The sequence below is a fragment of the Drosophila montana genome, unplaced genomic scaffold (assembly GCF_035044405.1).
Source record: "Drosophila montana isolate Dmon_TW-CO22-7 unplaced genomic scaffold, ASM3504440v1 contig_3200_1, whole genome shotgun sequence".
Classification (NCBI taxonomy): domain Eukaryota; kingdom Metazoa; phylum Arthropoda; class Insecta; order Diptera; family Drosophilidae; genus Drosophila; species Drosophila montana.
The window spans coordinates 3,390,581-3,406,467 of NW_026998080.1; the positions used below are offsets into that span (position 1 = coordinate 3,390,581).

Below are 15,887 nucleotides of genomic sequence, written 5' to 3' on the forward strand. Positions count from 1 at the left end.
TACATGCGCCAGCGCATGCGTCGAAGCTGGCGTCGAGCCGCTGCGCTGACTGCAACGCCGCAACTGAACGCGAGCGTCTTCGTTGCCGAGTCTACATCGCACAGTTACCAAGTGATGCACCGCTCTTCACTCTCTCAGCAATATGCCCGTTGTTGTTGTTGTTACTGTATGTTATTTACGTGCAGAAGCGGCCGCCAATTCTTAGGGGCTCGTCTGTGTTTTTTTTTTTGCGCGAACCTGTTCGTATTTGCTTAGTTCGCTCTAAAAATAGGTAAAGCGAATGCCGATTGCTGAGTGACTGGCCGTGATTTTAAGTTACGGTACTTGACAGAGTGACAATTGTAATGTATGGTATGTCTAATAACAGTAGGCGATACTTAAGATAATACCTCTATTGAAATCTATTTATCAATAAGATCGCAGAAAGTGAAAACAAGAAATATTAGTTTACAATTTATTATCACTAAGAGGGATCTATTCTTTGGGCTGACGAGCTTTTTATGTGAGATCAAGGTGTCTGCTACTGTATGGTCGCTGATTTAACCTATGTTTAAAAGACCAAAAAAGAAACCGAATGAAATGCTTTTTTTTGTAATCTTTTAAAATAACATATTTATAATTTGTACAAGTACATTAGCAATTATACATTGTACATACATATGTCTATTTTCTACCTTATCTTTAAACTCAAGAATTGTCAAAAGGTATTTTGTTTGGTATTTCATGATGAAACAGCTCAAAAAGTAATTTGCACTTTATGTTCTCATTTTAAGGGTATATTCACTTTTTGCCATATCTTGTACATATCTAAGTAGCATATTTTAAAAGCTGCAACCTCGATTGTCCCTTATGAAATGGGACAGCTCTTTGGGCTAACAAACAAGTTGTGAGCTCAAGTGAAAACTAGATATATGCAATACATTTTGGCCAAACACGATTTTAGTTTGAGCTAAAGTCGAGGACAACTGACGGTCGTTGGCTAAGATAAATTGCAAAAACCAAAAAGTCAGGACAGTGATGGACAACGATTAAATACCCTGTATACCCAATATTGCAAAAGTACAAAAACTAGATAGATTAAATAAGCTGGATATAATATATGTACATAGACATACATGTATTGGTAACAAAAGGTAATTTCCCAATGTCAAGCAAAACCTCAGAGAACGATCGATTGTTCTCTAGAAAGCAATGGAAAACTGATATGCTCTTAGTAATAGTTTGGGTAAAGGGTATGGTGAGTGATTCAGAAATCGTGATTCAAAACTTTCCGTAAGTCTATGTGCAGACATATGTACGTACATATGTACCTGAACAAGTATGCACATAGAGACTCACGCACCCGTATGCGTATCTTACGCATGTATGTGTGTGTGAGTGTTTACTGATATAACAGTTGGGAATTGTGCGCACTCATTGAGAGGCAATGTTTATGCCACGTTATGAAATACATAGAAAGGCGAGCCCCCGGCAAATGGGGGCGCGATTTGCAGCCGCATAAGCGGAAAACAAACTAATAGCAAACGATGCCACAATAATAATTTAGCTATAATAAAAACAATTGATTGAGCTGGGCTGGACTGGACTGGACTGTGTTGGGTTGGGTCGGGTTTGGAACCGGGATCGGGAAGGTTTGAGAAGGTTGGACTGAAGATCTGACACGCAAAATGCTCTCCAAGGCTGCAAAATTTGCACGCGCCCTCAAAGTCAATTTAATAATATTCAATTGAAAATATGTGTAAATAAAAATCAATTGGCGCAAACAAAAACGCATGCGAGCAAAGCAATTGGCTATTAACACGACTCCGCAGCAGAGCAGAGCAGCAGCAGCAGCAGCAGCAGCCAAAACAAATCAATAAAAAATATATCTGGCCCGCTGCTGTTTCAGCTGCCGCTGGTGCCACTGAGTCGCGGCACGTCCACCAAGAAATGTGGCCATAGTGCGTCATAAAGCAGCGCAGCATCTGAAGCGTGGCACTAGCGGCGTCTAAGTCGCGCCGGCGCGTCGAGCATCGAGCAACAACAACTCCAACACCTTTGACTTTGCTCTCCCACATGTCATCTAATGTTGGCGTCATCATTCGCACACGCGAGCGCACGCACACACTCACACATAGAGACATGTGTTGGCGCCTCAATTCATTCATGCCTTCTTTTCGACCTTCGCACACTTCACTCTTTAAAATTCGTCAAAGTCTCCTTACTCACACATACACTCTCAGACAAGCGGGAGAGCCCGTGGCGCTCTCTCACTCTCACTAGCCTGTTTACCGTTCAGCGGCGGCGAACAATACGCTCGAACGAGTTTCTCTGAATTGGAATTGGTGGCCGCTATATAAATGTTGCGCATTCGAATCTCGTGCTTCAGTGCCACAATAGTGGATATCACATTTAGTAGTTTGTTAAAAGGTAAAATAATCAGCGCCAAGCGAACAAGAAATAGCGAAACTATGCAAAACTACACGTTCGTTAACAATATAAAATATTTAAAATATTTTATTTTTTTTCTGAAAAACATATTTATCTAAATAAAGACATTAAAATTACAAAACTATCGAACTCGTTACTGTGAATTATTGTTATATGTATTTTTATGGCTCTTTTTCGCGCTACAAGTTCCGGTCGTAGCCTTATCGGTAATTTCTGTGTCGCGTCGTCTTTTCAAATTTATGCAAACAAAACAAAACTTTAAAAACTACATTTAAAAAAAAATCTCTGGGTTGTGGTTGTCTAGTGCAAGAAATTAATGCGCCAATCGACATGTAAATTTGTGCGCATTTTTTCGCACTACGTCAATTCGCAAAAAATTAATGAGCACTCCGACTGGACAGTTGTCCCCAAGTTATTTAACGCAATAGTTTTACGTAATTTGTGTGTTTGGCAGAATGGCAAGTGTTGTAAAACAACAGCGAGCGCAAGCCCCATCAAGGCTAAAACAGACGAAGAAAAAAAAACAAGAAAAAAGAGATAAATTGCAAACGGTCGAAAAATATTTGAGAACGCGCGACCGTGAAAAAATGTTTAAATTTAGAATTTGCTTTTATCGCAGTACACAGACATGGGCGCACAACAGTTTGTAGACAGATAGATAGTTTAGATATGTACATATGTATTGTAGTGTATCTGCATGTTTCGGCGAGTCAGCAATATTTGCGAATTTTCAAATATTATGAACGCGCAAAAGTGAAAAGTTCTGAGCTGTCTGGCCAGACTAACGTGGGCGATACCAATTGAACAAAATTAAAATTTACGTACATATGTAACATCAATTGTCTCGCATAAGAAACCGCAACTCGCGGCACGACTTTGTTAATTAACAAAACACAACATTTAAAAAAAATTGGTTTAAAAATAAATGCCCAAAAATCGCAAGTCGGAATTCGCAACGTTGCACTCTTGACAAATGAGCAGAGTCACAGCAACAATTTGCACCTGTGTGTAGGCTCATTTGTATGCGTGTGTAGGAGAGCGTGTGACGTTTACAGCACGTGAGCGCATTGTAAGAGAGCGTTGCTATTAAAGAGAGAGAGCGCAATTTGAGCTGCGCTTAAGAGCATGTTGTTAAGCACGGCGCGCCGCTCAACTTTCAAGTTTGCGTGTGTGTGTGCGTGCGCGGCGTATAATTGTAGTTGCTGCTTACTGACATAGTGGTAAATCATTCATTTGGCCATTTAGCGATAGGCAACCCCAACAACAACTTATCTATGTTTCTACCGTGAATCACTCACTTACACACTCACACATGCAAACACGCGCCTAAATGCATTTATGAACGTTCAAGGCCAACAGCACAATTTTAGGCGCATTTAGCGCGAATCTAATGTAAGCTGAATTCGGCAATAGATTTTTACAGCTATACACATACAGATGTAGGGCAATAGCCGAATAAGTTCTTTGTTATGTTATATCATTGCCGACCTAAACACCACCCAGCCAACAGAAGAGAGAGCGTCCAATAAGTAAATGCCAGCAGCCTCAAAGGCGTCGACGCTGGCGTCGCCGGTCGCATAGGCACCGGTGTCGACGTCATGGCGCCCACGCGTCCCGTTAGCAATCGCATCACATGACGCAGGAGCAAAAGGCAAGGAACGAGCGTTCAAAGCAAACAAACTCATCTTGATATACATATGTATTTATATCTACCAAATTTTGTGCCACGAAAAAATCGTTAATTATTTCAGCTAATAAATAAATATATGTCTTTATATACATATATATATACAAGTATATATGTATGTGGCACACAGACAAAGCAGAATGTGGAAAATTTTGAAAACAAAAATTTTGCCAACTGCAAAAAAATAAATTTAAAACATAAACAACATTTTCTCAAACTATTTGGTGAAAGTGAAAAAGGCGCCAACAGTGCGCAGCCGAAATATTGACACAAGTGCTAAAGAAATAGAAAAAAAAAATAAAACGTGTCACAAAACAATCTTGCGACAGTTTAGGTTTAGCTAATAAAAGCATTAAGTATTGAAACAAATTTTTAAAATGTCAAAAAATATGAGAAACTAATTTGCGCACAGTCGAGGCAAAACTGATACATGAGTTATGGCATCTATTTTTGTAGCTAACTGTACACAGTAGCAGCCCAATAATTAGTCACGCGTGCTTGTGAAACTGTGTGTGTGTGTATTATATTTATATATATGTTTGGCAAATATTTATTTAAAAGTACAACCTTTGGCAAAATGGGTGTGTATCTATATAAGGCCATAATTATTTAGGGGGCTCGTACTATAAAAAGAAAAAATACCCAAAGCTTGTCTGGCAACGGACATAAATTAACTGATTAGTTTAGTATTCGACTTTCGACAGAGTCTATAAATAATATATATACTATTTAAATGCAACTAGGTACTTGATAAGCAGCAGACACTGGGCACAGACCTTTATCAATTGGCTAGTTTAGTTACAAATACCTGCATAGTTTCTATACAAATTAGTGTATTATGTGCAAGTTTTATTAACGTTTTACGTAATTCTATTTGCAGCAAAGACAAAATCCAAGCACAAATCCAAGCGACAAAGAGACCTTGTCAATAATTTACACACACAAGTCTCTGTTTGATAATCGTTAGAAAAAAAAAAAGAAAACAAAGTAAGCTGCCCTAGGTGAAACCAAGAGTTCAAGTTCAACACAAGACGCTATTGATAAGATGAGTGGACGCGACAATCGAGGCGCCGGTGGCGGCGGCGGCGGCGGAGGAGGAGGAGGAGGCGGTGGACACCACCATCAGCCGCTGAGCAGCGCCATGGGAAAACTTAAGGAAAAACTGACACGAGCCGGCGTAAGTAGCATTATTTTCACCTAGAATGTTGCAAGCTGAATGGATTATCGCCCATTTATCTGATTGATCCATCAGCTTTACGAGTTCTGAGCATCGTTTGGCCGGGAGTCAATGGACTCCGCTGATAGGGTCGAGCTGCAGCCTCAATTGAAATTTTGATAGCACAATTTAATTGAAATACAATTGATTGCAGCATTTAATTTGAAGCGAAGAACGAAGCACAGATACCCTAGCATAACATATACTGTCTTGTTTATAAAAAACCTCTTGAAGTTAGATATTCATTTTATATAACTCTGATATTAGATGAGTTAGAGATCGAAAATGTTGCTAGAGAGAGAGAGGGTTAGTCTAGACAGACAAGATGACCTGTCCCTCGAATGGCTAAGATACATTTCACTAAAAGATAAATAATTCTTTATAATAGATATACATAGATTATAACCAGAGTAGGTAAAGTATTTATATAAGAGGAATAATACTGGATCTTGAGATATATAGAAAAACGAGTTCACGATTTAACAGAAAAAAGAAGACAACGTAAATAGTTCTATAGATTATAATCAGAGTAGCTAAAACTACGATAAGTATTTACATAAGAGGAATAATACTTGATCTTGAGATATATAGATACAATTTCAAGATTTAACAGAAAGAAAAGGAAGAAGAATTCCACTAAGAGATAAATAATTCTTTATAATAGATATATATATAGATTATAACCAGAGTAGCTAAAACTTCGATTTGTATTTACATAAGAGGAGGAATACTTGGGTATGATCCTGAGATATATAGATACGATTTCAAGGCTTAACATAAAGAAGAATACAATTTAGATATTCCATAGAATGAGAAAGTTAGTCTGAGCCTGGTTACAAATTTGGTAAACCCCATAAGCTGGGTAATTCAGGTTTAAGGTAGATGAAACCAGAAATGGCAGGAGATAAGAGTTGCCTAGCAAGCTGTCATCCGGAGGCAACCTTTGGCTTTGATTTCAAGAGCAGCCGAGAGTGGTAATCACCGCATTGAGGCATTGAGGCGAGTAGCTATATAATCAAAAGTCGTGGCACGATTCACTAATTCGCAATTGTCTGCGCCGCATGGAAGCTTAAGAATTTCAATTTCAATTTCAATTTCAATACGAAACACGTTGTTGTTGGCAATCGGACTAACCTTAAACGCTACTTTTGGCAGGAGGAGCTGGGCTACCATCGCGTGGAGAGCAATCTGTCCACATCAAATACAGGCACCAGCCTGGACACAATACTACCGGAGGATCCCTTTCCGTTTCCCCAGGCGGCGCCGCAGCGCCATCCACAGCAGCAGCAGCAGTTTCCACATCTCCAGAGTCCACAGCAACAGAGACAACAACAACAACAACAACAACAACTGCAACAGCAACTGCATCTGCAACAGCCACAGCAACAGTTGCAGCAGCAGCTGCATCTGCAACAGCCACAGCAGCAGCTGCGCCTGCTGCACGACGTCGACGACGAGCCGCCGCTCTCCTTTCGCCCGCTCCTAGAGGACGTGGACATCAACGAGCCGCCGCAACAGATACACGTGCAACAGCAGCAGCAGCAGCTGCAGCCGCAGAGGACAGCCTTGCGGGCCAGTGGCAGCTTGGAGTTGACGCCGTTGCCGCCGCCGCCGACCTCGCTGGAGCCGCATCGGGATCGCCAGCAGCGCAGCATTGTGACGGGCGGTGAGGAGCTGCAGCGCAGCAAGCAGTCGCTGAAGGGTTCGCGGGTGTCGTTCGAGAAGCCGCGCGGGGAGCAGGTTGCCGCCAAGGCGGCGGAGAGCAGCGACGAGGATAGCTTTGAGGATAAGCGCATCGGTTTCCAGCAGCAGAAGGCGACATCGGTCGATCACAAGGGCATCCTCAAGGACTTGAAGCATATATTGGCCAATGATAATCGGCGCCAGTTTCAGGCCAAGAAGCACGTCTCGCTCGATATTAAGGGCACGCGCTTTCTGAAGGATCTGCTCAAGGATTCCTCGTCGGAGGAGGAGTTTCACAAGACACGGCGCGAATTCCAGGGCCGCAAGCATCAGAGTCTCGATCCGCGGGTCACCTTCAAGCTAGACAAAGTATTACAGGGCTCCAGCACCGACAGCGACGAGGAGGGCGACGACGCCGAGCACAAACGGCTCATCCATCGGCCCAAGGACATCACCAAGCCAGTCATTATTGACCTCAAGGATCTGGAAAGCGAAAGCGACGAGGACTTTCTCACCTCGCGCCAGAGCTTCCAACAGCAGCGCTCGATTAGCACAGATTCACGCAAGAGGTGAGTGATTCCCAATTCCCCGATTCCCAAACCCCGATTCCCGATTCCCCGATCCCCAAGCCCCAATCTAGATGATGACGCAACTGTTCCATTTGATTCATTTGATTGTTGAACAAACTCTGATACGCAGTTTCTATTTTTATTCGCAGCCGTCGACTGTACGAAATGGACGAGATGGGCAACAAGCGGGGCGACAACATCCGCCACGCGGTGCCCTTTGTACGCCAGATAACCGAGGATGGCAAGCCCAAGCTGGAGGTCTACAGGCCCACAACGAATCCCATCTATATATGGACACAGGTAGGTCAAACGAATGACGACAGCACTCATGTGATCGCGATTTCTTATTGAGATTTATAATGGGTTTGCGGCGACAGTCTCTTAATTACGACGTTTATACGAGAACAATCGCAATATGCGTTTTCCCTGAATTCGTAATAATCCAAGCATAGCAGAAGAGCTTAATCAAAAAGACAAACGGGGCTATTTAGAGTGCTTGGAGTCCTAGAATATAATTTCTCTCCAGGGTCTGGTAGGTCTTTCTGGAGAATCTCTCAGACTTTCAATTCTATGGCTAGACTAAAAAGTCCATGGGGAAATATAAGATTCGATTGGAAGCAGAAAATGATGCTCGAATTCGCGATAACCCAAGCATAGCCGAAGAGCTTAATCAAAGAGACTAAGGAGGTTATTTAGAGAGTCCTAGAATATAATTTCTCTCCAGGGTCTGGTAGGTCTTCCCGGAGAATCCAAGCTCCGAGAAGAGAGTATGATGGAGTTGAGAGAGATAGAATCGCGACTCGGAGAAGACTTTGAACTTCTCGCAGAGTTTCGATAGAGAAGACTTTCAATGCTTTGGATAGACTTTTTAGGCCAGGAGAAAAAAGAATATTCGATTGTAAGCAGAAATTGATGCTCGAATTCGTGATACCTTGTCTCGTATGGACAATAAATATGAAAATATTATGATTAGCTGCGATTAACAACAAGGCATAAACATTGTCGTAGACGCTGTAGCTGATGCTTAGCCGTCCCATTGTTGGCTCGTTAAGCGCTGAGACTGCTAAACTGGCGCCTATAAATGAGTACTCGAGTGTGTGATGAGTACTCGAGTAGACGAACGAATGTGAGTGCGAGTGTATGAGTGTGAGTGTCGTGTGAGTGTGCGTGTGAGTGTGGGGAATGGCCTTATGAATGGCATTAATATTGCCATAAAGCAGTCAGGCTCGCATTCATTCTTTGCGCAATTTAGAGCGTAGTTTGTGGGTCGCCATTGGAAAGCGCGTGGCGGGCTATTTTCGCACGCCCAGATTGGCCGCCCCCCGCCTGCCCCTGTCTTTAATTGAAATTGAAACTGAAATAACGCAGTTAGTTAAGTTATGCGAGACTAAAAATACAAGCACACACGATGGATGGATGAACGGACCCGTCAGCCCGTCAGCTGCCCCTGGTTGACCTAACCCGGCCGACCGACCGACCTGCCGACCGACCGACCGGCTGCAGCTGCTGTTGGTGCTGATGGCCAAATGTGCGGCCAGCTTAGTTGCACTTTGCATATTAGCAGCAGCGCTTCGACGTTCGGTGCCAAGGAACCGCCGTAAACCGCCTTTCGGTTGTCGGTTGTCCATTGTCGGTTGTCTGGTGTCGACTCCGGCCAAGTTGCGTCTTGAACCTAATCTTGAAACTGGAATCTGGAGGCACACGTAAACAGCGTGATAAGCTTATGTCAACAGCTGTGCCAAGCTGAGCTGAGCTGATCTTGAGTTGGGCGGGGAGGCCCTGATTAAATGCCTATTGATAAGCGATCCATCAGCTAATATATATATATATATATACGTATACATATCAATACATAGCTCCAATCGAGCTGCATGCGTTATAATTCTGTGCAAACTGATGTACGTACGTGACCGCGCAAATCGCACTCAAAATCTAACGGCCTAGCCGCATTCGAGTCGCCAAATGACAGGTTTCAGTTTCAGTTTAGTTTCGTCCGGCAAAGCGCAACAAATGCGTTACTAGCGTCTAAGTCCAAGTCCAGATCGCAAGGCTTCAACTCAAAGTGAAAGGCGGCAGTGCGAGGCAAGGTTGCCACAGCCACAGCCACAGCCACAGCCACAGCCCCAGACTCGAGTCTAAAGCAAAAGCACAACAAGTTCCATATATAGCTGTAGAGCTTGATCCAATCCCATTATGAAGATCCTTATGCGCGCGGACACCCATGTGTCCTTCTCGGTGCCGATAGACGAGCCCAAGGCAAAGTGCACCTACTCTCAGGTAGATTAAGAGAACCCGCCACGAACTAACTCCATCTAATCAAATCAACCAGTTGCTAATACATCATCTATCCGATTCTAACTAATTGCAGGTGCTCGCTGCGCTCAGCGTTTCGTTGGGCTCCCTGGTCGTGGGCTTCGCCAGCGCCTACACCTCGCCCGCCCTGGTCTCCATGACCGACACGAATCAGACGTCCTTTGTGGTCACGCCCCAAGCGGTAAGTTAACCCCCCAATTTAAGCTAAAATCAATGAGAACAGAATACGAGAGGACAATCAGAGTCTTAGTCAAGCGAAAAGCTTTTAATTGACTTGGAATTGGAAGAATACACCTATTTTCGGATTAAATGCATTCCGAACATACCTTGAAATTCCTTTTACAAAGCGAATTCAATATTTTTCTAGGCATTTTTTCCAATTGTTCCAATTACATTAATGCAGTCGAATTGTATTCCTCAAATTCACGGACTTCCTTGGGAATTGAATCCAAGGAATTGGAATTCCTTCCACAAAATGAAGGAATTGGCATTTCTTCCACAAATTGAATCCAAGTCAATTCTCGCTAGATGCCTTGACTCGAAAATTCTTTAGTTGTCTCAAATTGTAGTTCTCAAATTCACGGAATTCCTTGGAAATTGAATCCAAGGAAATGGAATTCCTTCCACAAATTGAATCCAAGGAATTGGGATTCCTTCCACAAATTGAATCCAAGTCAATTCTCGCTAGCTCCCTAGACTCAAAAAACCTTTAGTTGTCTCAAAACTGATTAGGCTACCAATTAAAATCAATCCTATTCCCATTTTGCAGGCATCCTGGGTAGGTGGCATCATGCCACTGGCTGGTCTGGTTGGCGGCATAGCCGGCGGTCCGTTCATCGAGTATCTGGGCAGGCGCAACACGATCCTGGCGACGGCTGTGCCATTTATTGTCTCATGGCTGCTGATTGCCTGTGCCGTCAACGTGGTCATGGTGCTCTGCGGCCGCTTCTTGGCCGGCTTCTGTGTGGGCATCGCGTCGCTGTCGCTGCCCGTCTACCTGGGCGAGACGGTGCAGCCGGAGGTGCGCGGCACGCTCGGTCTGCTGCCGACGGCATTTGGTAACATTGGCATACTTCTCTGCTTTGTGGCCGGCACGTACATGGACTGGTCGATGCTGGCCTTCCTCGGTGCATCGCTGCCCGTGCCGTTCCTTATACTGATGTTCCTCATACCGGAGACGCCGCGCTGGTACGTCAGCCGTGGACGCGAGGAGCGCGCACGCAAGGCCCTCGTCTGGCTGCGCGGCAAGGAGGCCGACGTCGAGCCAGAGCTGAAGGGCCTGATGCGCTCGCAGGCGGATTCCGACCGACAGGCGACTCAAAACAAAATGCTCGAGCTGCTGAAGCGCAGCAATCTGAAGCCGCTGTCCATATCCCTGGGTCTGATGTTCTTCCAGCAGTTGAGCGGCATCAATGCCGTCATCTTCTATACGGTGCAAATCTTCCACGACGCCGGCTCCACCATTGACGGCAATCTCTGCACGATCATTGTGGGCGTGGTCAACTTTATAGCAACGTTCATCGCCACGCTTCTCATCGATCGGGCCGGACGCAAGGTGAGTTCGCCGAATGATATCCCTTCCCATTTATCTGCTCTACAAGAGACTATTCCATTCTAGGTTCTGCTGTATGTGTCCAACGTGATGATGGTCTTGACGCTGTTCGTGCTGGGCGGCTTCTTCTATTGCAAGTCCAGCGGCATGGATACCTCCAATGTGGGCTGGTTGCCGCTGAGCTGCTTTGTCATCTACATTCTGGGCTTCTCGCTGGGCTTTGGACCCATTCCCTGGCTGATGATGGGCGAGATTCTGCCCGCCAAGATACGCGGCTCTGCTGCCTCGGTGGCCACCGCCTTCAACTGGTCCTGCACGTTCGTGGTGACCAAGTCGTTCCAGGACATGATAGGTGAGCCACACGCACGCTCAATTTCCGCAAACAAATGCTTAATCCTTTGAATTATGTTCCCATTCAGATTTCATGGGCGCACATGGTGCCTTTTGGATGTTCGGCGCCATTTGCTTTATCGGCCTGTTCTTTGTGATATTCTATGTGCCCGAGACGCAGGGCAAGACGCTGGAGGACATCGAGCGCAAGATGATGGGACGCGTCCGACGCATGTCCTCCGTGGCGAACATTAAGCCCTTGTCCTTCAACATGTAATTCTGTGAATGGTGGCCCCAAAAAATGGATCTTGAAGCGATCAAACCAAATATTAGTCTAGTGCCTTAGTGCTTAAGTTGTACAACTATCAAGAAATCGATATCGATAACGATAACGAGATCGATACATGTATCGATACCCGCATCGATAACGATTATTGTAGCTATCACTGTATCAGATGTGTTATGAGAGAGCGTGCCTTTGTTTTTAGCAAAAGATTTTCCTTTACTTTCTACATAATTATTGTTATTATTATGATTATTATTATTTATATCGCTAAGTCGCGTAGTTTTATGATTCGTGTAAATTATGAGTTTAGCACTAATTTTGTTGCCTAGATGATGATGAAGTAATCTCTGTAGAAAAATGACATACATTATTATTAACTAAATATAATGCAAAACTATCCAGAAGCCCGCTCCCCTCCCCCCCCCCGCCCCACCTCAAAGGAGTTCAATCCAATTGGCTATTCGAATATAGACAGCTTGTTAAGAATATATATGAATCTTTTTTTAGTATAAATAACTCTCGCAGCAACTGCGTCTATGTAAATTATTATTGTAAAATAATTCTATGAATATATACATATATACAACAAATGAAAAAAATACACACATTTTCTTTCAACCGAACCCTCTCCAAATTGGAGAAGGGGCGCCCCTGGGTTAACAACAGTTGAAATTTGCATGCGACCTTCGCCATGCATTTTACAGTTCCACAATGTCGTTGCAAATACGTGAGCATTATATGTAATATTTGATATATTCGCCCAAAACTATTCTAGAGTGCATATGGGCTTATATGGCAGCTGCACATGCGGTGCATGCGAAAATAGTGTAACGTAATCAGCTACGATTACAATTGATTTTTCATATTAACAGAATATTCGACGTATTCGACGTATTCATGTGTGTGAATACGTACAGAGGCAGAGAGATAGTTCAAAACTGGCGGGCTTATCGCTTGAGTTACGCGAACAAAATCAAAGCAAAGAAATTCCAAAAATGGCGTTGCATTTATTGGATGATAATGCACTGATAATGCGCTCGCTAAATATTTAAATAATCGCAAATAAAGGCAACTTATTTTTAACAAAATATAATCGCTTCTTATCAAAACTAAATTGCATAAGGGAATGCTTTGAAATAACCCTGCGGGCAGTATTCCAAATATATTTATGCCTCGCTCAGACTCATAATATAATCAAATAAATGAAAGATTCAAATCTGCTCTACCCAAAATCAAACATTTTCAATTTGCCACAAAATGTGTAAAATGTGTTTTCTTGTTCAAACATTCGACTAGAGAAAATATATATAAACGAATGTCAGAGTCCAAGACAATAAACATTTAAATAAAAAGACTCGTGCGAATCGGATCTGAATATTATAATTATGAATTTTCGTCACGCAGAAGCTTAAATACCCTTATATAGTAATTCGGCATTGATAAAACTATGCTAATGTGTAAAGAGCATGGTTAACTTTGTAAATACCGAGTTTGGCTTAGATATTTTACAAAAAACTATATAAGTTTTTCATAAAAAAACTTTATTACTTTTACGATTCAACCAGCTCCCATATATATACATGCAAAATTTCGCGACAGAGCAAGGAAATGAGTTTGCATAGAAAAGACAGATGGACTTTAGATATAGATATTTATTGTTTGGGGTCGCAGATGTATCCTATTCTATATCCTATATTCTATGCGTTACATATTTTATGACAGAATTAAAACACCCTCCGTAAGGTTATAGAAATAGGATGTCTAGACAATGTTCACAACTTTGAACTCCCATTTGCAATCAGCTGAGTGAATCGGTAAATAAATTAAATGCTTTTTCATATTGGAATCTATGTATATAAAATATATAACATATGGTATATATCTATAAAATATATAAATATATATTTTGTCTAGCTGCTGGATTAGTGTCTGCCCATGGAGTACTGGGAGGAATTTTTAGATATGATAAAAATATACTCTATTAAAATATATCTCTACTAATTGAATAATATATCAACAATCGTTCCGACCACGATCTAATATTGTTTATGCGGCTCGCGTTGCCTTTTTCTAATGTTTTACTAATGCAACTGTTTTGAAAGTGTATAATACAATAATAGCAAATTTTCAATAAGAAAAACCGAATATGTTTACATAAACATCAAGTGAAATTGTGAGATATCAAATTTTGTACATCGATATGGACATGTTTATCTTCCGATATCCGTACAAACAATTCATATAGATTTATTGAAAAAACTATGCATCGGTCAGTTTTGTCATTATCCGTAACATTATTTTCCAAATTATTTACACAAATCTCAGTTATTAGGGACTCTAAGCCCCGGACTATAAAAGCATATGGTTCTTATAGAAGATTGCCGCATTAAACTGATTAAGTTTAAACTGAGTAGTTTTTCTCACTAGACAAATACTATAAAACTAATCTAATTGATGTCTGTAAGGATATTAAATCTTCTACAACTTTAAAATAACAGCTTACATTTGACAATAAATAACAAAATAGTCATATTCTAATATCAAAATCATGTTATCCTGAATGTAAGAAACTACAGCCAGCAGACGAACAAGTGGAAATGGATAATGTGATTATTATAGATACATATAAATATATATAAACCTAACTTAAGGACCTACAATATTATGATTTTCGACTAAAGCAATGCTACATCCATAGAATAGTCTGGTATTTATATATATTACATATATATGTAGATATCTAGATATCAACCAATTTTTGGGGTCTTTTGTATGGGTAACAAAAATAGAAGGGGTGCATATACATATGTAGCTAACTGTTCTTTTCTATAGAACAAAGCTTCAAGTTGAGTGTGAGAGTATGTTCTGAATATAAGCTCCTGATCAATTGCATTATCTTTAATATATTCATTTGTTGTTAAAAGCCCCGCTTGATTTCATTCTCAGTGCAAATTGGAGGGAACCAAATCCAGTTGCATTGTTTATTGTCGCTGTCTCTTTTGTTCTTGTTGCTGCGGCACATATATTGATTTTTGTTTAGTATAAATGCAGCCAGTACAGCAGATATTTATAAATATATGTATGTATGTGTAGAAACGATCAAACGATCTTGACCAGCGACTCACCCATGACTTGGACGCGGCAAATGGCGCATATATCGCACTCCACATCCCAGCTCCACATGGCTACGGCGTTCCATTTCTTCAGCGTGAACATTTTCTCTGGCTTATTGTCGTCTGCTGGCCTGTTGTCCACTGAGTTTTCCGCATCATCGGCCATGTTTTGAGCACAATTTAAATTAAATATTGTTTAGTTGTTTTTATTGAGAAATGTGAATGCCGCTCTGCTTCTTCTACATCTACAAAAAACAGCTGACTCGTGACTGGACAAGGGACCGCAAGTTCCACACCATCCACAACACAGTACACCCTGTTATATGTGGAACGACTCTGCATGTCACAGGGTGTTTACCTATTTGGCGCGCAGTTCAAATTGTTGCCGTCCGCTTTTTCAACAATGCCGCCATACAACACATTACAAATGTATTTTAATTGCAATTTCGATTGCTCGCACTCACGTCGCAGCATTTCGAAATACAATAATGATCACGATATATCTTTACTGTTACCATTTGGCCAAAACGAGGCCGCGTCTCGCGTATCTTGAGCTCTGCGGCTTGTGTGGGTTTCAGCAGGTGGCTCTGTGCCTCGTCTCCAGTTGGTTGCGCTTCGATTGCCAATAAAAATTGTTGCCAACACTTGCAACTGAAAATCAACAAGCATAAAGACTGGTCGGTTCGGAAATTTTCAAACACTTTATGA

The 15,887-nt window shown here is 42.1% G+C and overlaps 2 protein-coding genes across 3 annotated transcripts in view; one reads left to right on the forward strand and one right to left on the reverse strand.

The window, feature by feature from the left end:
- Positions 1–15,426, reverse strand: part of Roc2 (Regulator of cullins 2) — a 28,591-nt gene extending 13,165 nt beyond the window's left edge. The window contains exon 1 of the mRNA XM_064687639.1: positions 15,192–15,426. Within this exon, the coding sequence (XP_064543709.1) occupies positions 15,192–15,345 (154 nt within the window). The 5' untranslated portion in view covers positions 15,346–15,426. The remainder of the gene's footprint in view (positions 1–15,191) is intronic.
- On the forward strand, positions 5,020–12,470 carry Tret1-1 (Trehalose transporter 1-1). 2 transcript variants are annotated; one of them, XM_064687636.1, is made up of 7 exons: positions 5,020–5,294; positions 6,489–7,585; positions 7,735–7,885; positions 9,954–10,079; positions 10,668–11,453; positions 11,517–11,802; positions 11,870–12,470. In XM_064687636.1, exons 1-7 carry the CDS (start codon positions 5,163–5,165, stop codon positions 12,055–12,057), a joined length of 2,766 nt encoding a protein of 921 aa, XP_064543706.1. In that variant the 5' UTR covers positions 5,020–5,162; the 3' UTR covers positions 12,058–12,470. The 2 variants fall into 2 exon arrangements, with proteins under 2 accessions (XP_064543706.1, XP_064543707.1); XM_064687637.1 differs by lacking the exons at positions 5,020–5,294; positions 6,489–7,585; positions 7,735–7,885 and adding an exon at positions 9,560–9,862.
- Positions 15,427–15,887: the final 461 nt, after the last annotated feature.

Bases quoted from the DNA above. Each gene is read 5' to 3' on its own strand.
- Tret1-1 (XM_064687636.1), top strand. From the start codon at position 5,163: ATGAGTGGACGCGACAATCGAGGCGCCGGTGGCGGCGGCGGCGGCGGA. The intron at 7,886-9,953 runs GTAGGTCAAACG...AACTAATTGCAG, and splicing joins CCATCTATATATGGACACAG to GTGCTCGCTGCGCTCAGCGT. The intron at 11,803-11,869 runs GTGAGCCACACG...GTTCCCATTCAG, and splicing joins GTCGTTCCAGGACATGATAG to ATTTCATGGGCGCACATGGT.